This window comes from Rhinoraja longicauda, chromosome 28 (assembly GCF_053455715.1).
Source record: "Rhinoraja longicauda isolate Sanriku21f chromosome 28, sRhiLon1.1, whole genome shotgun sequence".
Classification (NCBI taxonomy): domain Eukaryota; kingdom Metazoa; phylum Chordata; class Chondrichthyes; order Rajiformes; family Arhynchobatidae; genus Rhinoraja; species Rhinoraja longicauda.
The window spans coordinates 20,684,743-20,712,123 of NC_135980.1; the positions used below are offsets into that span (position 1 = coordinate 20,684,743).

Below are 27,381 nucleotides of genomic sequence, written 5' to 3' on the forward strand. Positions count from 1 at the left end.
ATAGGGTGTAGTAATTCAAAGTTCCAAGCTGAATACTTGCAATCATTAGGCCAACCTTAAATTTGTTACATTAGCAAGTGGCCAACAAAATAAATGCAAACTATTTTGTAAGGGAGCCTTCAAATGTCTGGAGATGGAGATGATTGCCTTTTGATTAACACAGCAACTAAATTGCTGGGAGCATTCAAAGCAGGCTTAGAATTAATGCCTCACACTCATGAAAACATCCCATTTGTTACACAAAAGAAAGACAAAGTGCTGGAGTAACTCAGTGGGTCAGGCAGCATCCCTGGAAAACAAGGATAGGCGAGGTTTCGGGTCAGACACTTCTTCAGCCATCTGCACCTGCAACCAGCATCTGCAGTTCCTTGCTAGTATTATTTGTCATATACATCATACTACAATGGTGACTAAACATTATCTTCACCTGCCAGGCCATTCCACCTCAACCAAAGCCAACACTAGCACAATCACCATGGTTAAACGATGAAACATTTCTGTAAAGTTGAGGAAAAGTCCATTGAGCAGCATAAATAAGAATAATTCAAGCACATTTGGCAGATATTACAGTAACAGGCAGCTTCACTTCAACTTGGTTATTTACAGGGGTAAATAGAAATCATACTAAATTAGTTCTGCATCTTTCAAAAGTGCAGCAATATTATCTCCTGACTATCCCTAAACTATCAGCAACCTTAGTCTTGTTTTTCTTAAAATGTATCCTGGCTGTAGCCTTGTATTGAAGGGATATCAAACCACTGATTTACAAAATGCATTTCACATGCACGGCATATTGGATGTATCAAATTATTTCATTATTTTCATACTGACTGTAATTTGTATTTACACAAATTCTGAACTGTAAAATAATCCAATCTTATTAAATATCCGCTGGTTGAATATGCATGATAGACAAAAATGATTTGCCTTTTTCACGTTTCAGAACATTCCAGATAGTTTAAGAGCCAATAGAGCACATTTTGAAGAGTATGCACATTGGCATGGCATTAAATGAACATTGGGAAAGAACTGATAAACGGGGCAATAATGGCCAGATGGTGGGCCAGTTTTCCACCACAGCTAGATCATGCCTCGTGCTCTCAATGGAGCCAATGGTTGTGTCTGGGCAGCTCTCAGCATCCTGTTGGACTTACTCCTTCAGAACTCCCTCAGCGGCACAGCACAAGAGACACTGGTTCAATCCTGATCTCCGGTGGAGTTTGCACATTCCCAGTGACCACGTGGGCGTCCTCTAGGCGGACTGGTTTCTTCCCCACCCCTCACATCCCAAAGACAAGTTAATCGGCCTCTAAATTGCCCCGAGTGAGCAAGGGGTGGATGAGGATGTGGAATAAAGTAGAACTAGTGAACAGGCGATTGACAGTCAGCATGGACTCTGTGGGCCGAAACCATGGAATGGTTTCCATGCTGCATCTTTTAATTAATCAATTAAAACTAGCACACAGTCCGAACCAAGGACCCACCCGTGGTCTTTTGACAACTGTTCACTTGGAAACTGTTCACAAGGAACAGAATTGGGACATTTGGCCCATCACGTCCACTGCACCATTCAATCATGGCTAACCCGTCTTTCCCCCTCAACCCCATGCTCCCGACTTCTCCCCATAACCCCCGACACACTTACTAACCAAGAATCAGTCAACCTCCACCTTAAAAAATCCATTGACTTGGCTTCCACAGCCATTGTGGCAATGAATTCCACAGATTTACCACCAGTTGCAAACTAAATTTTAAAAATTAAAAAAGTTTGACTGAAAAATATATAAAACACAAACAACTCACTACGTTTAAATAAGTGGGCAACTATTCAAAGAGTGGAACCACAGCAAGTGCACTAGAAATGACTGTCCGACTGCTGAGAGACAAGATACAAAGAAAATGTAGCACCTTGGTTTTGTACGTCAGAGTGCCCCTGGACTCCATGGTGATTTCAAAGGTAGAGGACAGGTGGGATGGGTTACATATGACCTGCACCATGCTCTGTGCATCCCTACAATACTGCCCAGGCATAGCAAGCCTGGAATACATTGACAAGCATCCTGTGGTAAGTTGGTTTTGTTGCATAGCCAGGCCAGCTAGCTGTTACTGTTAACCAATGTAATCTGTTCACAGTAACATTGGCAAGGGACTACCAACAAGGTGGGCATCCTGGGGGTAGCGGGAGAGCTACTGCCTTACAGCGCAAGAGCCGCGGGTTCAATCCCAACTACGGGTGCTTGTCTGTACGGAGTTTGTACGTTCTCCCCGTGACCTGCATGGGTTTTCTCAGAGGTCTTCGGTTTCCTCCCGCACTCGAAAGACGAACAGGTTTGTCGGGTAATTGTCTTAGTACAAAAGCAAAATGGTCCCTAGTATGTGTAGGGTAGTGTTAATATGCGGGGATCGCTAATTGGTGCAGACTCAATAGACAATAGAGAATAGGTGCAGGAGGAGGCCATTCGGCCCTTCGATCCAGCACCGCCATTCAATGTGATCATGGCTGATCATTCTCAATCAGTACCCCGTTCCTGCCTTCTCCCCATACCCCCTGACTCCGCTATCCTTAAGAGCTCTATCTAGCTCTCTCTTGAATGCATTCAGAGAATTGGCCTCCACTGCCTTCTGAGGCAGAGAATTCCACAGATTCACAACTCTCTGACTGAAAAAGTTTTTCCTCATCTCAGTTCTAAATGGCCTACCCCTTATTCTTAAACTGTGGCCCCTTGTTCTGGACTCCCCCAACATTGGGAATATGTTTCCTGCCTCGAACGTGTCCAATCCCTTAATAATCTTATACGTTTCGATAAGATCCCCTCTCATCCTTGACTCGGTGGGCCAGAGGCCCTGCTTCCGCACTGTATCTGTAAACTAAACCAAGTAGAACCAAGGGAAGAACTCATGCTCTTGTTTAAAACGCTGCCGTGAGATGCCCTCTGCAAGTGCATGGGGCTCGAGCTATGATCCCTTACAGCACTCCATTTACATTGTACCTGCCCCGAGGTTTGTACCAAAATCTCTGGAAGAGATCATTAACTCACAACCTTCTGATGAAACATCGCACAGAACAAGACAGTTCATGAAAAATAAAAGCATTGCAAATTTGCATTGTCGCCAGCAAATTAGAATTATATTGACTTAGTCTGGATTATCTCGCCCTTTAGTGGTGTTAGATCATACAGACCCAAGGTAGTGAAGGCAGTCCGAGTTCTCTCAAAGTCTGCAGTGTCTTCGGCTCCATTAACCCGAATGTCACCTCCTTGATTGACGTAGAAGTATTTCTCAGCACTACCTGAAAACAGAACAGAACTGGATCAGTCCCTTCAGCCCACAACGTCTGTGCCAACATTATGCCAAGAACAGCCCTCATCTGCCTGTACATAATCCATATCCCTCCATTCCATGCATATCCATGTGCTTATCCGAAATCCTCTCAAACACCACTATTATATCTGGTTCCAACACTAACCAGGCAGCATGTTCCAGGCACCCATCACCCTCGAAAAAACATGTCCCGCACATCTCCTTTAAACTTTGCCCCTCTCACCTTAAAGCCATGCCCACTAGTATTTGATATCTCCATCCTGGGAATTTAATTCTGACTGTCTGCCCTATCTATGCCTCAATTTTATACCTTCCTATCAGGTCGCCCCGCAAACTCCAGCATTCCAGAAAACAATCCAAGTCTATCCAGCTTCTTCCTGTAGCCATCGCCCTCTAACCCAGGCATGATTATGGTAAACTTCCTCTGCAACACTTTCCAAACCCTCCACATACTTTCTTTAAAGGAGTAATCAACACTGCATACAATGCTCTGAATAGATGCACAATTCAAACCTATGGTCCATGTAAATGGGATACAAAAAAATCCTTCCTCATCCAGGAAGTGTCTACTACCAGCAGATGGTATCTACGAACACATGATTTCAATCATGTCTCTCCCCAACAATCTCTCCTTTCCTACCTCGCTTAAAGAAAACGTGGAAGTTTAGTCGTCAAGTAACTACAAGTAGAATGGTCACAGCACAGCACTTGCATTTTTGTATGTGACTTGGTGGAAGACAACCTTTATCAGTCCATAGCTACTTGTTAACTAAAAACCTGGATAGAGTGGACGTGGAAAGGATGTTTCCATTAGTGGGAGAGTCTAGGAACAGATGTCAGAGCCTCAGAATTAAAGGATGTTTCTTTCGGAAGGAGATGAGGAGGAATTTCATTAGTCAGAGGGTGGTGAATCTAGGGAATTGACTGACACAGAAGACTGTGGAGGCCAAGTCAATGGATATTTTTAAGGCAGACAGAGCATCTTGATTAGCATGGATGTCTGGGGTTATGGGGAGAAGGCAGGATAGTAGGGTTAAGCAGGAAAGATAGATCAGCCATGATTGAATGGTGGAATAGACTTGATGGGCCGAATGGCCTAATTTGCTCCTATCACTTGGGAACTTATGAAAACCAGAGCTAAACAATGTCATGTTAAAGACACGAACTACACATGCAAAGTAGGAGAAAATCTCGTCCAATTTCTGAGCTCTATGGTAATTATGTGGGAAAAAGTATTAAGAGAAAGCAAGAGTGAGATTGAACAAAACAACTCCGTCAAAAAATAGATGCAACCTTGGATCAGAAACTAGATTATAGAATCGAAATACAATGGTCAAATTACATGATAATGTCAAGAAATGTGGAAAACTACCACTTAAAAAGTCAAAGTGAGTGTCCCAAATAAAATCAGAATAGAGGTTCTGAGTATAGACTTTGGGAGGTCATGTAGCAGTTGTATAACTGACGAGTTATATGATGAGACTTCATTTAGAATGCAGTCTAAATGACTGAATGATGAGACTGCATTTAGAATATTGTGATCCGTTCTGGGCACCATGTTATAGGAAATATATTGTCAAGCTTGAAAGGGTTCAGAAAAGATTTACAAGGATGTTGCCAGGACCAGAGAGTGTGAGCTATAGGGAGAGGTTGTGTAGGCTGGGTCTCTATGCCATGGAGCGCAGGAGGATGAGGGGAGATCTTCGAGATGGTATACAAAATCATGAGAGGAATTGATCGGGTAGATGCACAGAGTCTCTTGCTCAGAGTAGGGGAATTGAGGACCAGAGGACATAGGTTCAAGGTGAAGGGGAAGAGATTTAATAGGAATCTGAATGGTAACTTTTCTGCACAAAGGATGGTGGGTGTATGGAACAAGCTGCCAGATAAGGTAGTTGAGGCTGGGACTATCCCAATGTTTAAGAATCAGTTACAGGCACATGGATAGGACAGGTTTGGAGTGATATGGATCAAGCGCAAGCAGGTGGGACTATTGCAGCTGGGACATGTTGGCTGGTTCGGGCAAGTTGGGCCGAAGGGCCTGTTTCCACATTGTATCACTCTGACAATAAATACGGAGTGGTCAATGTGGGTGGGATCAATCTTCAATGCGCTGTCCAGTCAAATCTTTTGACATTCTTTATTACTGCAGCTCTCATTACTTTGTTTTGTACCACCTTCACAGAAGTTGAAGCTGAGCAATTAACTGGGCAGCAATCAGATAGTAAAGCCACTCCTCAAGAAGGGTCTCAACCCAAAACATTACCTATTCGCTTTCTCCAGAGATGCTGTCTGACCTGCTGAGTTACTCCAGCTTTTTATGTCCATCTTTGGTTTAAACCAGCATCTGCAATTTCTTCCTACACGCCTCAGTTATTGAAATTTGCCTTTAAACATGCATAAATACAAAGCCTTAAGGATTATAAACACGCAAAACACAAAGTGCTGGAGGAACTCGGCAGGTCAGGCAGTATCTGTAGAGCGAATGGACAGACAACGTTTGGGGTTAGGACCCCTCTTCACACTGGGAAAGAGCAGAACTACAATCAATATAGCAGACGACCACTTAATACACCCAAAATCAATTTACACGCTTGCTTGCGCGCCATCAATACTAACCAAGAGCCAATTCAGAAAACTCAGTCCGGTGAGACGAGGCACAGAGTTGGTAGAAAATGTGGTAATTCCTCTCCTCTGCTGCCTAAGAAATGAAAAATTAAAACGTCATTGATACCATTTGAATCCTGTCACTCTTGGAGAGGAAAACATTCAAGGCTCATGAAGCACACTAAGAGTGCCCATAACTCAATTAGTTCAGGTGTCAGGGGTTGTGGGGAGAAGGCATGAGAATGGGATTAAGAGGGAGAGATAGATCAGCTTGATTGAATTCAGAGTAGACGATGGGCCGAATGGTCTAAATTGGCTCCCATCGCTTATGAACCCTGGGGCAAGTACAGGAATCTTATGGAAACCTATGAAATTCTTAAGGGATTGAGGAGGTTAGATGCAGGAAAGATGTTCCCCATGTTGGGGGAGTCCAGAACCAGGGATCAGTTTAAGAATAAGGGGTAGGCCATTTAGGAGGGAGATGAGGAAAAACCTTTTCACCCAGGGTGTTGCGAATCTGTGGAATTCTCTGCAACAGAAGGCAGTAGAGGCCAATTCACTGGATGTTTTCAAGAGAGAGTTAGTTCTAGCTCTCAGGGCTAACGGAATCCAGGGATATGGGGAGAAAGCAGGAACAAGGTACTGATTCTGGATGATCAGCCATGATCATATTGAATGGTGGTGCTGGCTGGAAGAGCCGAATGGCCTACTCCTGCACCTATTGTCTATGTTTCTAACAGCGGCAAGGAATTACAGCAACTGTTGGTGAGTGGAGAGAGGCACAGGAGCAGACTGAGTTTGGCTGCTTGTGTACAAGTGTTTGAAGATGATAGAGTTGGTGAGGCAATCGTTCATGCATTGGGATATTTGGATTTGTAAAATAAAGGCAATAAATACAAAACATTAACCTGGATAGAGTGCAGAGAAGATTTACATGGCAATTGTCAGGACTCAAGGGCCTGAGTTTTCAGGAGAGGTTTGGCATGCTCAGACTCTATTGCTTGGAACACAGGAGGCTGAGGGGTGATCTGAGAGAGATGTACAAGATCAGGAGGGGAATTGATACGGTGAATGCACAGAGTCTTTTACCCACCACAAGAGAATGAAAAACAACAGGTCATATGGTTAAGGTGAGGGGAAAGATTTAATAGGAATCAGAGGGGTAACTTTTTCCACTCAGAGGCAGGTGGATATATGGAATGAGCTACCAGAGGCGGTACCTCATGCAGGCACCATAACATTTAAACACTTGGATGAGTATGTGGATAGGAAAGGCTTCAGGGATGTGGGCTAAATGGGAGAGTTTAGATGGAGCATCTTGGTTGGCATGGACTCGATGGGCTGAAAGGCCTGTTTCCATGCAGTTTGACACCATGGATATGAAAGGTTTAGAGGGACATGGGGCAAACATGGAACTAGCTTGGATATGGCATATTGGTCTGTGTGGCCAAGCTGGGCCAGAAGGCCTGTTTCCATCCTGAAAAAGTCAAATCACATCTTTACAAATCAGTGTAAACAAACAAAAGCTTTAGGATTTCAAGTCCTTGGAGTTCCAGTAGATGATATTTCCCGGCATGACATTAGAGAGAAACATTTAACTACACGAAGAGACTGCAGAAGTCTTAACAAAAGCTATTCCAAAAAAAAAAACTGGGGAATTATTAATTGGTTGATAAATCAGAAGCCAAAAAAGTTTCGGACAATTGACCAAAACGTTCAAGTACAAGGCAAGATGAATATTACACAAAAAAGTCAAATGCCATTAAAATGGAAAGGGTGCAAAGAAGATTCACGAAGATGTTGCCACGACTTGAGGGACTGAGGTACAAGGAGGGGTGGGACAGGCTGGGACTTTATTTCTTAGAGTGCAGGAGGCAGAGGGATGATCCTGTCGAGGTGCATAAAATTATAAGGGAATAGATAGGGTAAATGCATGGAGTCTTTTTTCCCCCCAGGTATGGGAGAAACTAAAGGGGAAATCAAGAACGAGAGGGCTAAGGTTTAAGCTAGAGGAGAAAGATTTAACAGGAACCAGAGGGGAAAGTTTTCTACAGAGGATTGAGCATGCTGAACGAGCTGCCAGAGGAAATAGTGCAGCCAAATATATGGATAGGACAGGTCTAGTGAGATATGGGTCAAACTAGGACAAGCTTAAAAGGGGCACCTTAGTCAACATGGACAAGTTGGGGGTGAAGGTCTGTGGCTGTGGTGTACCTCGACTTTCAGAAAGCCTTCGACAAGGTCCCACATAGGAGATTAGTGGGCAAAATTAGGGCACATGGTATTGGGGGTAGGGTACTGACATGGATAGAAAATTGGTTGACAGACTGAAAGCAAAGAGTGGGGATAAATGGGTCCCTTTCGGAATGGGAGGCAGTGACCAGTGGGGTACCGCAAGGTTCGGTGCTGGGACCCCAGCTATTTACGATATACATTAATGACTTAGACGAAGGGATTAAAAGTACCATTAGCAAATTTGCAGATGATACTAAGCTGGGGGGTAGTGTGAATTGTGAGGAAGATGCAATAAGGCTGCAGGGTGACTTGGACAGGTTGTGTGAGTGGGCGGATACATGGCAGATGCAGTTTAATGTAGATAAGTGTGAGGTTATTCACTTTGGAAGTAAGAATAGAAAGGCAGATTATTATCTGAATGGTGTCAAGTTAGGAGGAGGGGGAATTCAACGAGATCTGGGTGTCCTAGTGCATCAGTCAATGAAAGGAAGCATGCAGGTACAGCAGGCAGTGAAGAAAGCCAATGGAATGTTGGCCTTCGTAACAAGAGGAGTTGAGTATAGGAGCAAAGAGGTCCTTCTACAGTTGTACCGGGCCCTGGTGAGACCGCACCTGGAGTACTGTGTGCAGTTTTGGTCTCCAAATTTGAGGAAGGATATTCTTGCTATGGAGGGCGTGCAGCGTAGGTTCACTAGGTTAATTCCCGGAATGGCGGGACTGTCGTATGTTGAAAGGCTGGAGCGATTGGGCTTGTATACACTGGAATTTAGAAGGATGAGGGGGGATCTTATTGAAACATACAAGATAATTAGGGGATTGGACACATTAGAGGCAGGAAACATGTTCCCAATGTTGGGGGAGTCCAGAACAAGGGGCCACAGTTTAAGAATAAGGGGTAGGCCATTTAGAACGGAGATGAGGAAGAACTTTTTCAGTCAGAGAGTGGTGAAGGTGTGGAATTCTCTGCCTCAGAAGGCAGTGGAGGCCAGTTTGTTGGATGCTTTCAAGAGAGAGCTGGATAGAGCTCTTAAGGATAGCGGAGTGAGGGGGTATGGGGAGAAGGCAGGAACGGGGTACTGATTGAGAGTGATCAGCCATGATCGCATTGAATGGCGGTGCTGGCTCGAAGGGCTGAATGGCCTACTCCTGCACCTATTGTCTATTGTCTATTGTCAGTGCTGAATGACTAAAGAGGCTATGATGATCTGAACACTACCCCAAAAAAAGGCAAAATCGGATTCCTTACAACCATTACAAGCATCAATTGAAGAGAATTACGTAGAAAAGGTTCTGGCAGAGCTAATTTTGAAAACCTTGCCAAAGAGCTGGCATTAGCAGATTTGGAAGAGAGCAAATCTTTCAACACGTCAATGACTCTACTGCAAATGAAAGGTCCAGGCTCAGAATAGCATTTTCTCATGTAGCAAGATTCACACTGCAGTCATGTACAAAGTTGATTAATGCACAAAGAAAGTTGATCATAATTTAAAATTATAATTAAGCAAAATCTTGTTCAGGAACTCCATTAAATGTAGATGTATTAATAGATGCAGCTTTTAATCTGCAGACCAGTTTTAATATCCATAAATTTAACATTGGGTTTTTGATTCGTACAAAGATATACAGCATGGAAACCACCCTTTCAGCCCACAGACCATTGGTTACCCATTCACACGAGTTCTGTGATATCCCACTTGCTCATCCACTCCCTACACCCTTGAGGCAATTCGCAGAGGCCGATACTGGAATTTAGAAGGATGAGGGGGGATCTTATTGAAACATATAAGATAATTAGGGGATTGGACACATTAGAGGTAGGAAACATGTTCCAGAACAAGGGGCCACAGTTTAAGAATAAGGGGTAGGCCATTTAGAACAGAGATGAGGAAGAGCTTTTTCAGTCAGAGAGTGGTGAAGGTGTGGAATTCTCTGCCTCAGAAGGCAGTGGAGGCCAGTTCGTTGGATGCTTTCAAGAGAGAGCTGGATAGAGCTCTTAAGGATAGCGGAGTGAGGGGGTATGGGGAGAAGGCAGGAACGGGGTACTGATTGAGAGTGATCAGCCATGATCGCATTGAATGGCGGTGCTGGCTCGAAGGGCTGAATGGCCTACTCCTGCACCTATTGTCTATTGTCTATTGATACCTCTGTACAAACCTGTACGTCTTTGGAATGTTGGAGGAAACCCGAGCGGTCACATGGGGAACGTGAAAACTCCATACAGACAGCACCCAAGTTCAGAATCAAACCTGGGTCTCTGGTGCTACAAGGCAGCAGCTCCACCAGCTCTTCGGCATTCTTCAATGAATATGAAGTGCCCAGCACATTTTCAATTCAAATCAATTTTGTACATAGAAATTTGGTGTGATTGCAAGATCAAAAATAAGGTCAGAAACAAGGTGTGTGTCATTAGCCTCATTTAAAATGGGTGGTGTGGAATGAATCCCTTACCTGGAACACAACTCTTGATTTCTCCAGCAGGTATGTCCTCATGTTTGCTCCCATTATGTGATACAGCCTATTGAAATCAATCTCCAAGTATTTCCCAAAACGACTACTGTTGTCATTTCTTGTAGTTTTGGCATTTCCAATTGCCTGGAGAGAGAAAAAGAAATACAATAAAGCCAATGTTTTACATTTTACTACTGGAAATGTGCTCAATACTTAAATGCAGAGTGAAAACATTAAAGGGAAGCTCAGACTGGGAGCCGACTCTTTGATTCGAAATGTGAAATGTTGACAACAGTTTAAATGTGGAAACTTAAGTACTTCATTTTGAAAAATGTGTTCTTTGAACTTTAATCCTCAAGTCTTAGAAATTTAAAAGCTTTAATTTCAAAAAACAGATCAAGGCTTCTAAAAGACAGATCAAATTGGCTTTTTTTTTTTCAAAACCTTTATAGTTTGACGAGCCTTTTAAGAAAGGGAATGCATGAACAGACTATATGAGTTTAAGAGGTGCAAACTGTGGCATGGAACAATGCGCATGCGCAGAGTGAACATTTCAACGCGCTCCTGTTACACAGACATAGCTCACTGGTGCACTACTGGAAGACAGTCAGAACCTTTTCCTTCCCCCTTGGCCTCTGAACTCTGAATTGAGAATTCTTTTTCTCCAGGCATGCTGCCTGACCCGTTGAGTTACTCCAGCAATTTGTGTCTATCTGGAATTCTGTGTGTCTCTATTGGTCTTAGTTACCAAGTTACTACTTCCTGAGCTGAATAATGAAAACAATGAATCTGAAGTATTGAAAGTGGTTGAAGTCTTTCGTTGGGTCAGGCACATACCTCCATGATAGGATTGGATGCAATAAATTTTTCCTCCACATTAGTTTCACTCGCTGATCCACCAATGGTTGCGAAATAGTGCATCATGCACTTAGCAGACATGGTCTTCCCTGCTCCCGATTCACCACTTATTATAACCGATTGGTTCTTGTCATCCCTGTTGAAATTAGATCATTCATTCCTGGTTCCACTCTGCAACACACTAGCTACAGAACAGAATTGGGCTCATTGATTTATTACTGGGCCTGTCAGTGTTGGGCAAAACCTCTCTGTAAAACAAGTGTAACTGCGAACAGAAATGGTTGAGCGGTCAGGCAGATTCAATTCCCTGAACATTAAGCTGGAAAGAGAGCAGAGAAGATTTATGAGGACATTGCCAAGACTAGAGGGACTGAGCTATAGGGAAGTGGTCGGGCAGACGAGGACTTCATTCCTTTGAGTGCAGGAGGCTGAGGGGCAACCTTATGGAGGTGTACAAAAGCTTTAGAGAAATTGTGTGTGCATTCACCCCATCAGTCTTTTACACAGGGCAGGAGAATAAAAAATGAGGATATGTTTAAAGGCGAGAGAGAAAAGATTTAATAGGAGGCCAAGGAGTAGTTTTTTCTACACTGATGGAGGTGGGTATACGGAACAAGCTGCCAGAGGAGGAAGTTAAGGCAGATACAAGAGCCACATTTATGACATTTGGACAGATGCATGGATAGGGACAGTTTAGAGGGACATGTGTCAAATGTGGACAGGTGGGACTAGTGTAGACGTGACATCTTGGTCGGCATGGGAAAATGGAGCTATTACACATGGACATTATATATATAAACTAAAATTCATTAATAACCCTAATATTAGTACAAAGAAGCCAGAAGTCCTGAATGTAACCAAAGACAATTCAGACAAAGAGCACCAAAGGTCATAACGTCATGAGACAGGAGCAGAATTAGGTCATTCGGCCCATGGTGTCTACTTCGCCATTTAATCATGGTTGATCTATTTTTCCCTCTCAACGCCATCAGGATTGGCCCTGGACACTGGGACCGCGGGGCTATGTTTTATTAGCTGCATCATTGTAGAAACATAGAAAATAGTTGCAGGAGTAGGCCATTCAATATGATCATGGCTGATCATCCAACTCAGTATCCCGTACCTGCCTTCTCTCCATACCCCCGGATCCCTTTAGCCACAAGGGCCACATCTAACCCCCTCTTAAATATAGCCAATGAAGTCAATAAGATCCCCCCTCAATCTTCTTGTGCTGCACCTTGGAAGAGGTTGCCATGCCAACTCGCACTATTGCGTCACTATTCAACTGGACGTTTTACATTTTAAAGACAGATCTTTCCCCTCGGTTGGCCCGGGGCAGTGCGTTCAAGGCTCCCCCCCCCGCACCTACCTTGCCATCTGCCTGTACGCTTCCCCGGCTACCGTATAGATATGGGGATCCATGTCACCCACATCCTGCTCACTGTAAGCGTAAATTACATCGTCGCCATAAAGAGGGAGCTGCTCATATGGATTGATGGCCACCAGAACAATACCTTTAAAGAGAAAATTTAGAATAGGCAGCTCACTTGAGGAAAGTTTCTGAAGAGGTTAGCAGAACCATTAGTCGCTGGTTGCCAATTAACAGTGCACTTTCTCTGTTGCGTCCAGTTTATCCAGTCTGTCTTCGTAACTGCAATTCTCTATCCCAGGCAATATCCTGGTGAAATCTCTTCTGCACTCTCCTTATCCTTCTTATAATGCGGTGACCAGAATTGCACACAACATTCCAAGTGCAGGCTAATCAGCGTTTTGTAAAGATGCAAAGTCCCAACTCTTTTGTACTCAATGCCTCAACCTATGAAGGCAAAATTCTGAGAGATACCAAATGCTTTCTTTGCTATCCCATCCACCTGGGCCACTTCTTTCAGGGAGTTATGACCTTGCACCCACGGTCTCTGTAAATCAATGCTCCTACAATCCCTGCTGTTTACAATCCCTGGGGTGGTGCAGCGGAAGAGTTGCTACCTTACAGCACCAGAGGCCTGGGTGCAATCCTGACTACGGGTGTTGTCTGTTTGGAGTTTGTACGTTCTCCCCGTGACTGTGGGTTTTCTCCTGATGGTCCCACATTGCAAAGACGTGTAAATTTTAGGTCAATTGACTTCTTGAAATTGCCCCGAGTGTGTAGGATAGTAGTGCACAGGTTGGGCGGTGTGGACTCGGCAGACCAAAGGGCCCATTCCCACGTCGTATCTCTCAACGACTCCAAATGCCTCAAGGATTTGACTTTGCAAAGTGCCTACTTCACTTGTCTGTAGTAAATTCCATTTGCCACTGCCTTGCCCAACTTTCTACACAATATATATCCTTCGACAACCTTCTCTGCCAACTGAGACTCTGGCAATTTCCATGTTAACTGCAAACATATTAACCATATCATTTGCATTCATATTAAAGTCATCAACAAAGGCTCCAGCACCAATCTCACTGGTACACCACGTGTCACAAACTTTTAGCCAGAGAAGTACCCAACACTGAGCAAAGTTTAGATTCAGTTTGCCAAGCTGACTATTCCAGATCAGCCAGTTTTTCTACATTTCCTGCACTTTTGATTCATAAAATTTGCACATTTCAAAGGGCATAAGCAATTAAGTAACTTGTGAAAAGCCAGTGTTGCAATGAAGGAAACCATCACAACACTACCTCCATCAGCAATGATGATCGATAACTTTTAAAAGTATTGATGTTTTTAAAGTTATGAGGAAAGTTATCTTGGTTCACAAATGCTAAGATTTCTATTGCATTTGTTAACTAAGATCTTGATCCAAATCCCTTTTCAGTGCTGTAGATTTGCTCTTGTGTCTACCTCCACTATCTTTGGGAGCACATTCCATGCACCCACCACTATGCACAAAGACCTGCCCTGCACAACTCCTTTAAACTTTGCCTCTTTCACCTTAAAGCTATGTCTTCCAAGTCTTTCGTAATTTAATCTTGGGAAAAGGATTCTGACCATCCACCTGTCCATGCATTTCAATTTTATATGCTTTAAGTCTCCCCTCAACCTCTAATATTTCAGAAAAAAACAATCCACATCAGCCCAACATTTCCTCAGTTAATATCCTCTAATCCAGGCAACATTCTGGTAAACCTCATCTGTTTCCTCCCCAATCTCCCCGTCAAATCCCAATTGTTTTCCTCAAAACAAACATTTATTTCCTCCTCTTCCACACAAACATCCAACCCAACTTCCAGCCAAAGCCATTGCTTGTGCAGCAAGATCAACTTTAATCCTTTCCGCCCCACACAGCTGCATTACTTACTTTGTGCAGGAAGTAACGAGTCCCTAGTTAGACAACACAACAGACGAATGGTCTCTACTGGCACAGCATGTTAGAACCGACAAGTTACCTTTCCCGTCCACTTGCCAATTCCTCTGCCAAAAAGTATATGCATTGTACAATGTATGAACCAGTTTCCTTTACAAAACATCAGGGCACTTACTATTGCAAAAGTTTCCAAAAGGTTCAAAAATTGTTGAAAGCAGTAATGTTAGTACCTGTGGGTAAAGGGTCAAGTCATTCAGCACAGAAACAGGCCTTTCGGCCCAACCCATCCAGGCTAATCAAGGTGCCCCATCTAATCTAACCCCATGTGGCCCATATCCTTTTAAACCTTTTCCTATCCATGTACTTGCCCAAGTGCCTTTCAAATGTTGCTATAATACCTGCCTCACTGGTCTTAATGACTACACCGAGCTCCTCTGGCAGCTTGTTCCATACCCACCACCCTTTGGGTGAAAAAGTTGCCCCTCAGATCCGTATCAAATCTTTTCCCCTTCAACTATGTCCTCTGGTCCTCAATTCCCCTACTCTGGGCAACATTCTAGGCAGTTTAACATCTAATCATATTCCTTGGTGTTTAGAGAAAGAAATGGTGCTCGGGCAGCTTTGAATTGATTGATATATTAAAATAAACGAATCTATCTAATAGTGCTGGAGTGACCCAGTGGGTCAGCTAGCATTTCTGGGGAACATGGATAGGCGACGTTTCAGGTCAGGACCCTTCATCAGATTGATTGTAACATGGAGGAAAAAGCTAGAAAAGACTTGGTACTCTCATCAATCGATCCATGTACTGACAGAAGAGCAAATTTGACTTTACACCTCTGGCAGTGAACGCATTAATAATTATTTTAATTGAATTGAACAATTTACCATTCAAATCACACTCATACCCAGCTCCCTGAAGGACTACCCAATTAGTCCAGCATTGTTGGTTCCCAGAGTTTTGCAAATTCTTAGACACATATTCAGTTTCCTTATAAAAGTTGCTATTGAATTAGCTTCTATCATTCTGCCAATCCATTCCAAATCTTAACTGGTACTAAAACAATTGCTCAGGTCCACATTGCTACTTTTGCCATTTACCCAAACAGGTCTCAGTTTTCATCAGTAATGTTAGTTTCTCATTTACTTTCACAAAACTAGTTATAAAGTTTTGCTCAACTTACGCTCCAAGAGCAATCCCAGCTCGATCGATACCGAGTGCCAATAACGTACAAACAAACCTGGTGATCTTTCACAGCAATGTCTTGTCTAACATTAACACAAAGATCAAGATGCTGGGATTCATGCTGACGGTCGTATGGATTCACAACTGGCTTATTCAAAGACAGGATTGTGGAGGAAGGTGGATATTCTGGCTGGAGGTCTGTGACCAGTGGAGTTCCACAGGAATCGTGTGTGCGTGTGCGTGTGTGCGTATGTGTATATGTATATATATATATATAAAATACAAAATGCTGGAGTAACTCAGGTCAGGCAGCATCTCTGGAGAGAAGGAATGGGTGACGTTTGGGTCGAGACCCTTCTTCAATCTGAAGGAGGGTCTAGACCCGAAACGTCACCCATTCCTTATCTCCAGAGATGCTGCCTAACCTGCTGAGTTACTCCAGCATTTTGTGAATACCTTTGATTTGTACCAGTATCTGCAGTTATTTTCTTACACTATATATACATATACACACACACACACACACACACACACAGAGATGTAAATGTAGATTGTTTGGAGAGTAGGTTAGCTATGAGAAGTTTCAGACAGTGAGAAATTCTGTCAGAAGGTCAGAAGGATATAGTTCAGCTGCAAAAATGGGTGGTTGCACTTTGGGACGATGAATGCAAGGAGAGGGAATAGTTAATGGTAAAACCCTTAACAGCATTGAAGTGCAGAGGGATGTTGGAGTCCAGGTTTGTAGCTCACTAAAGGCGGCAGCACAAATAGATAGGGTGATAAAGGTGGCATATGGTCTACTTCCCTTTTGAATTGAACACAAGAGTCAGGAAATCATAATGCAGCTCTATAGGACTTTAGTTAGGCCACATTTGGTACTGTGTGCAGTTCTGGTCGCCCCATGAGAGGAAAGCTGTGGAGGCTTTGGAAAGGGTGCAGGAGGTTAGACAATAGACAATAGACAATAGGTGCAGGAGTAGGTCATTCAGCCCTTCGAGCCAGCACCGCCATTCAATGCGATCATGGCTGATCACTCTCAATCAGTACCCCGTTCCTGCCTTCTCCCCATACCCCCTCACTCCGCTATCCTTAGAGGGTTTAAGCTACAAGGAGAGATTGGATGGATTGTTTTCTCTGGAACAGAGGTTGAGGGGAATGTTGATAGGCATACAAAATTATGAGAAGTATAGATACGATAGACAGTCAGAACCTCTCCCCCCCCCCCCCCCCCCCATCCCAACTAGTTTTATGCAAATCCAAATGCAAAGTTTATGCAAAAGCAACGGGTTCATTTCATAATGCACATTATTAATAAACATTTCATTAGAAAATCTAATGAGTTTTTAAACCTACTGTCAAGGAGATGTTACCAGCTCAAAAATAAAGGCACCCAAGCCAAGATCATATCCAAGTCATCAGCTCAGAATCAGCAGGGACTTAATCACACACCCATCCTCAGAGAACAGAAGCAGAACGCACAAGAGTCTCTTGCCCAGAGTGGGGGAATAGAGAACCAGAAGGCATAGGCTTAAGGTGAAGAGGGAAAGATTTTATAGGAATTTTATAGGGTTAACTTTTTCCATGCAAAGGGTGGTGGGTGTATGGAACAAGCTGCCAGAGCATGTAATTGAGGGAGGGACAGTAGCAATGTTTGCAGTTACATTGATAGGTCATGTTTAGAGGGATATGGGCCAGACGCAGGCTGGCGGGACTAGTGTAGACAGGACATGTTGGTCAGTGTGGGCATGTTGGGCCTGTTTCCATACGTATGATTATGAACAAAGATTCTAGCCACCAGAGGTCTATTCTCTCAGTAATAGGAATCCTACTAGTCTGATAGTACGTGCTAGAAAAGCAGACACTTTCATTTACTTACCACAGTACGTATAGATGCTGTTAGACTCCACAAATCTCACTTTCAAATTGTGAAGCACAGCAGGCTCATGCAAATAACTGAGTGTGGTCAGGTCATTCTCACCCATTAAAATGTCCGGGTTTCTCAGATACGGCAACTCCCGAGTGTTTTGGTTAATTGGATACTCCATTTCCTGAAACAAAACATAGAACAGCCTCCGGCATGAACTTCCATCATCCTACAACCCATCTGGGAAAACACTGCTGGCATAAATAAAGTGCTGGAGTAACTCAGTGGGTCGGGCAGCATCTGTGGAAGGAATGGACAGGTGACATTTCGGGATGGGACCCTTCTTTGGACGGATCCCAGTTCTGGGATCCGTGGTTCCACGATACAAGACTTTGCAACAACTGATGTTCTACAAGACTGCCAATTGCAAATTATCCAAGAGAATTTATAATATTCACAGCTGCCAGCCAAAGAAAAAGTCTATAATTGTCAGCGGTTGCCAGAAACTCAGAGCACACAAAATGCTTTACAGCCCAGCTTAATATTGCTGGTTGGAGCACACAAATTGTGCTAATTTGGCCACTTCATGGAGTGAATGACCCATCGGCAATTGGTGGTTGAGGAAGAAATATTGGACAAAGAAACCCCCAGTTATTCCTTCATATTATTAGAAGGATTTATTTTACAGCCAACCAATGAGGCAAAGAGAGACAGAACTGAACATACAAAAGACTGTTTCTCCAGCAAAATAACAATCTTTGGCCGAGTTGAGATGACAACATTCCCATTAGTTCTGCCCCATGATCAATAAATGTACACATTTCAACAGCACTCAATACGCACATTTACCTTACATTCTCACCCTTACAACCCAGACCTCTGTTTAACCCACAACCATCCCATGGTTTTGTAGCAAGTTCCCCTTATACAAAAGGAAGTCACGGTGGCACAGCTGGTAGAGCCACAGCCTCACAATGCCCGAGACCCAGGTTCAATCCAGACCTCAGGTGATGTCCGTGTATGACGTTTGCACATTCTCCCCGTGACCACGTGGATTTCGTTTGGGTGCTCCAGTTGCCTCCCCACATCCCAAAGGCTTGCGGTGTCATAGGTTAGAGAGAGAAAAGCTTTTGTTGTGTGCTAACCCGTGAACGGAAAGACAATATATGATTACAATCGAGCCGTCCACAGTGTACAGATTGGGGGGAAAGAATACTCAGTCTAGGGTTTAACCAAATTAACTAGGTCATTATTCAAATGTACATCAAACTGAGTCTATTTGTTTTGAGTTTTATTATAACCATAGCACTATCCAGCAAACGCAAAACAATGCTCTCTGCTGAACATTTTCCATTCTGTCAAAGTGCAGTGACAAATTCAAAAACCCTCCACTAAGTGGTACTGTGCCACACTTCATTTTCAATGTATCCAAGCTAACACTGAGCGTTAAATGTGCGCATCATTTATCTTTTGACCTTTTCAAACAGGTCTGAAGAAGGGTCTCGACCCGAAACGTCGCCCATTCCTTCTCTCCTAGATGCTGCCTGACCTGCTGAGTTACTCCAGCATTTTGTGATACCTTTTCAAACAGGGAAGTCACAAATCTAACTGCTTTATCCAAGATCTTTCGAGCCTCCAACATTCAGAAAGCACAGAGTTCAGGAGTTGTCACAACACTGATTTTAATTATGTTCTGCAGTTTAAACTAAATATAAACCACTTACTTTATCTACAATGGCATGTACCCATGTTGCCAATAGATTCTACTTCAGTTGCCATACAAATAGTGGAAACTCATGCTATAATGGAAACTGGAAATGTTTACTAAATAAGAACCTTAAAGCAAGCCAACATTGGGTTGCAACGTTTGGCTGACGAGCATTAGTTCATGCAAATTGTAGAATGCAATCACACCCTACAATCCTAACTAACAAAACTCAGCAAGGCAGGAAGCATCTGTGGGGGGAATGGACAAGGCAACGTTTCAGGTTGGGACCCTTCTTCAGACGGATGGTGGGGAGAGAAAGCTGGAGGAGCGGGGAAGGGGTGGGGTGGTCTGACAAGAGATAGGTGGATACAGGTGAGGGGGTGGAGGGTGGTTGACCAATGGGTGGAGATGGTAACCAAGGCCAAGATTTTAAAAAAGGTGCCAGATAAGGAGAGGAAGAATTAAATGCAAAGCTAGACAGTGGTATATGGATGGGAGAGGATGGGGAGGAGGTAAAAGTGAAATGGGGACTCAATAGGGAGGGGGAGGGTAGATTTAATAGGAACCCAAGGGCCAACCTCGTCACTCAGGGTGGTAGGTATATGCTATGAGGTGTCAGAGTTTAGTTTAGTGATACAGCATTGAAACAGGCCATTCGACCCATCAAGTCTGTGCCGACACAATCACCTATACACTAGTGCTATCCTAGACACGAGGGACAATATTTTACAGAAGTCAATATCCCTAGAGTCACAGTTTAAGAATAAGGGGTAGGCCATTTGGGACTGAGATGAGAAAAAACTTCTTCACCCAGAGAGTTGTGAATCTGTGGAATTCTCTGGCACAGAAGGCAGTGGAGGCCAATTCACTGGGTGTTTAAGAGAGAGTTAGATTTAGCTCTTAGGGCTAAAGAAATTAAGGGATATGGGGAGAAAGCAAGAACGGGGTACTGATTTTAGATGATCAGCCATGATTATATTGAATGGCGGTGCTGGCTCGAAGGGCCAAATGGCCTACTCCTGCACCTATTTTTCTGTTTCTATGTTTCCAGAAACCTGCATGTCTTTGGAAAGTGGGAGGAAACTGCAGCAACTCAGAAAAAAACCCATACAGTCACAGGGAGAATATATAAACTCCATACAGACAGCACCCATAGTCAGAGACCAACCTGTGTCTCTAGCATTGTAAAGCAGCAACTCTACCACTTTATCTCTGTTCCACCCAGAGGAGGTAGTTGAGGTAGGTACTATTACAGCATTTAAAATGCAGGTTTAGAAGAATATTTGCTAAACACAGGTAATGGGACTAGCTTAGATGGGGCATCTTGGTCAGCATGGATGAGCTGGGCCAAAGGACCTGCTTCTGTGCTACAAGACTCTTCGGAGAAAGAGAAAGAAACAGAATTCTAGGAGTGTTGGGAGAAACGTGCACATGGGGAGGAAAGAAAAATGAGTTGGGAGTTTTACTTGAAATGGTACTTGAAACCCCTGAACTATTCCCTCCCTCACACATACACACCTCTCCCATCACCCAGTTCCTCTTCATTTCCCACCCCTACCTACTCAGCGTCCAAAGTTTCAAGGCACTTTATTTTCGAAGCATTTAAAATACAAAATAATTTGTATTTGATAAATGATCCGCCATGTGCCAAGTCTCCTCTTACCTCCAATGTCGAGGCTTTGATTGGACTTTTAATAGAAATAATCATGAACAACCCTTCAGGAACAGAGTGATAATAAGGCAGGACATCTGATCAGCAATAACCAGAGTCAATCTACTCAGAAAATAGCATCGATCCAAATTCAGCAATTTCTTCAAATAGAAGGCAAATCTTATAGCATTCAAGAATTGCTGTGCAGTTATTTTAGAGGCATAGGGTCAAACAACATGGGAACAGCCCAACTCATCGACACCGAGCAAGATACCCCATCTAAGCTCATCCCATTTGCCAGTGTTTGGCTCATATATCCCTCTAAACCTGTTACTCTGTGCACTTGCCCAAATGTCTTTCAAATGTTATTGCACAGCCTCAACTACCTCCTCCAGCAGCTTATTCCATATAACCACCAAACACCTTGTGAAAAAGTTGCCCTTCAGCTCCCCATTAAAATCTTGCCACTCTCACCTTAAACCCAAGTCAAATATTTAAGATATTCAGGAATTAAAATATCCTACATATCCCAAAGTACATTCAATGCTGAAACATCAATGGAAAACAGGAAATAGGAATCCCGAACATTAATCTCCAAGATTTATTTTGCATCCTTAAAATGGGAAGGTACAAGATATTATGCACGGTTTCAACTTACAGTTCCATCTTCCAATCCAAGGTGGAGTTTGCAATCCTCTTCCTTGTAATCTGTCATTAACACAGCAGATTTCCACACATCCTCGGGGTCAGGAATCCATACTTTGGTCGACTAAAACAAGATATCACACAACTTAATTGATGACCAAAGTTTAAAAATACAGCACCCATTGGTGAGCCTAAACCAGCTGTACAGCCGCAGTTTAGTTCTCCACTTCCAAAATTGACTTCATTGGGCTTAATTTCAGGATCAGATTTAACTAATAGTTTGGATGTTAAAGAGGCAGGCACATTGTTAATCCACCATTATTACCACCTCTACATCTGGACCAATTTTATTTTTTTTAACAATCATAACAGAGTTTTTTTTGTTGGACTCCATTTTATGAAGAGTTACTTTTGGTTGTATCCAAAGGAGACCGAGCGAAAAATGAAAGCCAAGTACGATGCTGGTCTATGTTCAAATGGGCTGTTACAACATTTGAATTAATGGCAAATTACCAAAGGTAAACTGTAACCAAATACAGAGTGGAGGTAAATCCCAAAGGTCGTCAAAATAATTGGCGAATACCTCAGAACATTTTTGAAAAATGTTACTATGCATCATCTGTTCATATCTGCACAAGGGCATCACACTGGCATAGCTGGTAGAGCTGCTGCCTCAAAGCAGCAGAGACCCAGCTTTGATCCTAATCTTGGGCATCCAGGATAGGATTGTCCATACAAATCACATCCATTCAGAGCATTATCCAAGAAAAAATAGTCCACTTATCCTGAGAAATTAATCTAGTCTCTTTCCTCCACTCTTTACATCAACAAATTTAGGGTGGCACACTGGCACAATTGGTAGACCTGCTGCCGCGCAGGACTGGAGACCCAGGTTCGATCCAGACCTCAGAGGCCATGTGTGGAGTTTGCACTTTCTCCCCGTGACCACATGGGTTTCCTTTGGGTGCTCCGATTTCCTCCCACATCATAAGGAATAGGAGTAGAATTAGGCCATTTGGCCCGTCAAGTATCAACCCATCAAGTCTACTCTGCCATTCAATCATGGCTGATCCACCGCTCTCTCCTAACCCCATTCTCCTGCCTTCTCCCAATAACCTCCAACACCTGTACTAATCACGAATCTATCTATCTGTGCCTTCAAAATATCCACAGCCTTTTGTGGCAAAGAATTCCACTGATTCACCAACTTCTGACCAAAGAAATTCCTCCTCATCCCCTTCCGAAATGAACGTCCTTTAATTCTGAGGCTATGACCTCTTGTCCTAGACTCTGCCACTAGTGGAAACATCCTCTCCACATCCACTCTATCCAAGCCTTCCGCTATTCTATATGTTTCAATGAGGTCCAACCTCATTCTTCTGAACTCCAGCAAGTATAGGCCCAGTGCCGACAAATGTTCATCATAGTTTAACCTACACATTCCTGGGATCATTCTTGTAAACCTCCTCTGGACCCTCTCCAGAGCCAGCACATCCTTATTCAGATATGGTCCCAAGTGTGAACGAGTGATAAATGGTCGGCGGTGACTAGGTGGGCTGAATGGTCTATTTCCATGCTGTACCTCTAAACTAAAACCAAGCGACAGGCCTCCAATGACAGAGACTGGCCCATTCCAAAGGTGAAGTATTGGATCTTCAGTATGGTGTCTGTACATTAGATTTGGATCAGAGTTGGTCTTTGCAATCAAATGCAATATTTCACATGTCTTCAAAATACACACAACTTTAAAAATTACCGTACCACAAAAAACATCAATAGCACCGGTGGGATGCAAGTACAATTTGGCATTCATCACCAAAAGCCTAGCTGTTACCATAACAACAGAGTCCCAATTACAGCATCACAGCTCAGGGTAAAAGGGCAATACTATTTTTGTACTACATTAGGATAAATTTCCATTACCGCCCACTTGCAATTCCTTTATAAAACCGTGCTATATATACAACCACCATTTCCCTTCTGCACCTTTTTAATTGCATGGAGACACAAGAGACTGCAGAAGCCGGAAACTTGGAGGAACTCAGCAGATCAGGCAACATCTGTGGAGAGAATGGACAGATGACGTTTCAAAGGGTTCTGATCCAAAATGTCACCTATCATTCCCTCCACAGATGGTATGGTATGGCAGAGGTACAGTGAAAGTCATTTGTATACAAGTATCACTATGCAAAAGCATCTCAGATACAGTTGAAATGTACAGCAGTAGTACACTAATCCAGTCTACAACGTCGCCAGTTTGGCGCCATTTTCAAGTCCCAGTTGTTGTAAGTGCAGGGATCTTGATCTGACCATGAAGGTCTGTTGACCTGGCGACGTTGCTGGGTAGGCCTGGCCAAGCATAGCCATTGGTGTTCTCCTCCATTGCAGGCTGCGTCCAGTCCACGTGCTCGGCCTCTGAGAGTGGCGCCTGGACCAGCCGAGCCCCAGGCTGCTGCAGAGCCTCCAGCTGTCGAGGCCCTGCACTCTCTCCCAGAGCCGGTCTGCTCACTGGCCTTCCAGGTGGGTTCCCGTGGGTCATAAGGAATAAGAAAATAATTAAGTCATTCTGCCCATCAAGTCAACTCTGCCATTCAATCATGGCTGATCTATCTCTCCCTCTTAACCCCATTCTCCTGCCTTCTCCCCATAACTTCTGACACCCGTACTAATCAGGAATTTATCTATCTCTACCTTAAAAATACCCACTGACTTGGCCTCCACAGCCTTCTGTCACAAAGAATTCCACAGATTCACCACCCTCCGACTAAAGAAAGTTCTCCTCATCTCCTTCCTAAAAGAATGTCCTTTAATACTGAGGATCCTCGATCAGAGGCAGGTGAGCCAGGCAGGGTTTTGGGTCCGCATGTCCTCAGTCTGTAGCGGGATAGTCCCCGGCGGGTGATCCAGTCTCCGACGTGGGCCGTGGTTCCACCATCCGGCAGATGCTGCCTGTCCTGCCGAATTCCTCCAGCACTTTGTATTAATCCCTTACCACTCTCAGCAAGCTCAAATGAATTGCTTTGGGGTCAACAGATATGCACCGAAAATAAGAGGATTGCATTGATAGGGCAAATGTAGATACCAATGTGGGATGGATTAAGAGAATACACATAATTTCTTATTAATGTGCAAAATCATGAGAGGAATAGATCGGGTAGATGCACAGAGTCTCTTGCCCAAGTAGGGATTCGATGACCAGAGGACACAAGTTCAAGGTGAGGGGGAAAAGATTTAATAGGAATCAGAGGGGTAAATTTTCCCCACACAAAGGGTGATGGGTGTATTGAACAAGCTGCCAGAGGAGGTAGTGGAGGCTGGGACTATCCCATTGTTTAGGACACAGTTAGACAGGTACATGGATAGGACAGGTTTGGAAGGACCAAGTGCAGGCAAGTGGGACTAGTGTTGCTGGGACATTATTGGCCAGTGTGGGCAAATTGGGCCCGTTTCCACACTGTATCACTCGATGACCATGACTCTAATTGATTGCTGAAAATATGAAAGTAACAAGCATGGCTTTGGTTGTATATTATTGCCCATTGATGCATTTCAATGTGTAGTAAACCTGTTTCAGTTTAACAGCCAAAAAAAGGGCTTATCACAAAAAGAGAACTTAGTCCTCCACAACTGAATAAAACATTTACCAGCTTTAATGGCACAAGAGTGTGCATTAGTCAGATGATGAATGTTAATATGCAAAGTCATTTTGAAAGCTTTACATTTCAAGACCTTCGTCAAATGTCTGCAATCAGTGGAAATGCACGAAGCTCATTATTTCAAACTGGGACCGTGCCCAAGGCCAAGTGCAAATGAAATGATTTTCAATCCAGCAAAGGGAAAAATAAAGATGCAGGAACTCAAATTAAAAAAAATCCCAATCTTTCACATATAGTTTGGCCAATGTACCCAGTTGCAAATATAAAATCTCAATCCAATTTAAACTTACTAGTGAGTCATTTAACTTGCTAAAAGGGCACAAAGTGCTGGAGTAACTCAGCGGGTCAGATAGTATCGCTGGAGAACATGGATAGGTGACATTTCTGGTCCGAATGAAAAAGGTCGCAAGACATTTTGCAGAACAGGAGACCATATTAACTTATAATCTCTAGTTTTTTTTGCAGAAAAATCGGGAGATACAAATCTCTCATGAACCACACCAATCAAATGATATACCATTTCATAGGCCACGTTTGTTAGTTTTCTATCCTTCATTACTGACTTGAAAAAACCCATTGGTAATTGCTGGAAGGGAGTTGATCACAGGATATCTGGGATTTTGGTGAAAGGCTGTTAAACCCAAGCATCATCTTGATCAATGATACTGACAGTTAGCCAAAACATCATGGGACTGGTGGCCAAGGATGCAGCACAAGGAACAAAAAATAACAAAAGTGCTGGAGTAAGTCAACAGGGGATTGATTTGGGACCATGATCACAATGAATGGCGGTGCTGGCTCGAAGGGCCGAATGGCCTCCTCCTGCACTTATTTTCTATGTTTCTATGTCAAGCAACATCTCTGGAGAACATGGATTTGTGATGTTTTGGGTGGGGACCTTTTTCCAGACTGATGGTGTGGGAAGCGGGGTAGAAGGAAGACAAAGAAAGCTAGCTGGAAGAGAGGAGAGATAGGGCAAAACCTGGCAAGCAATGGGTGGACACAGATGTGGTAGGGATGGAGAGTACGTATAGCATTTCTTTGCAAGAGACACGGTGGGAGGAGGTGTAGTCCAGATAACTGTGGGAGTCCGGGCTTGGAGCAGATATCAGTGTCAGTAGCCTGGAGATCAAGAATAGGGAGAGATGTCAGAGGTTGTCCAAGTGAATTTGGACCCCCTTCTCAACATCATTTCTGCTGCATCTGTTCCCATGATATTAAAATATTCCAAAATTACCACTTTGCATCATTTGTGCATGAACAAAAATACAAGAAATTGCCCAAAATAAAAGTGCTGGAGGAACACAGTGGGTCTGGCAGCATCTGGGGAGGGAACAGAAAGGTGACATTTCAGGTTGGAGACAGCTAATACCTCTGTCCCACAGTGAACACAAAACAAATTTCTGAAGAATATATGGATAGGACAGGTTTGGAGGGATATGGGCCAAACGCAGGCAGGTGGGACTAGTGTAGATGGGACATGTTGGCCAGTGTGGGCAGGTTGGGCCGAAGGGGCTGTTTCCACGCTGCAAAACTCAATCCTGACCGGAAAGATGATCTATTACATGTTTTCCTGACCCGCTAAGTTACTCCAGTATTTTGTGTCTTTCCTACAAAATATGTCATGCACCATTCCAAAGTGAACAAGGAGCTTCAAACAGCCTGGTGATCATTTATTAGCTATTTAGCACAAAAGATTTTAATCTGAGGCAATTAAGAGGCAGCAGAGCATCTTTAGCAACAGCTGGCAATATGCAATTATTTAAAATTATTGCATGCAATAACAATACTATAACCGGAGTGGAAATGATTGGACTGTATTGCTGCAGTACCCCTGGAGCAGCGGAAAATAAATCTCTCAATCGCATCCACCGAAGACAAAACACTGACCAATTGGGGGAATGATGGACAG

At 43.5% G+C, this 27,381-nt stretch overlaps 1 protein-coding gene across 1 annotated transcript in view; it reads right to left on the reverse strand.

The window, feature by feature from the left end:
* The window catches only part of LOC144607205 (unconventional myosin-Va-like), a 94,982-nt gene that overhangs the window by 63,770 nt on the left and 3,831 nt on the right, over nt 1–27,381 (reverse strand). Inside the window, exons 2-8 of the mRNA XM_078423886.1 lie at nt 21,827–21,937; nt 17,822–17,993; nt 12,839–12,983; nt 11,449–11,605; nt 10,612–10,755; nt 5,941–6,022; nt 3,182–3,289 (exon numbers count right to left, since the gene is read on the reverse strand). Coding sequence (XP_078280012.1) covers nt 3,182–3,289; nt 5,941–6,022; nt 10,612–10,755; nt 11,449–11,605; nt 12,839–12,983; nt 17,822–17,993; nt 21,827–21,937 — 919 coding nt within the window. The remainder of the gene's footprint in view (nt 1–3,181; nt 3,290–5,940; nt 6,023–10,611; nt 10,756–11,448; nt 11,606–12,838; nt 12,984–17,821; nt 17,994–21,826; nt 21,938–27,381) is intronic.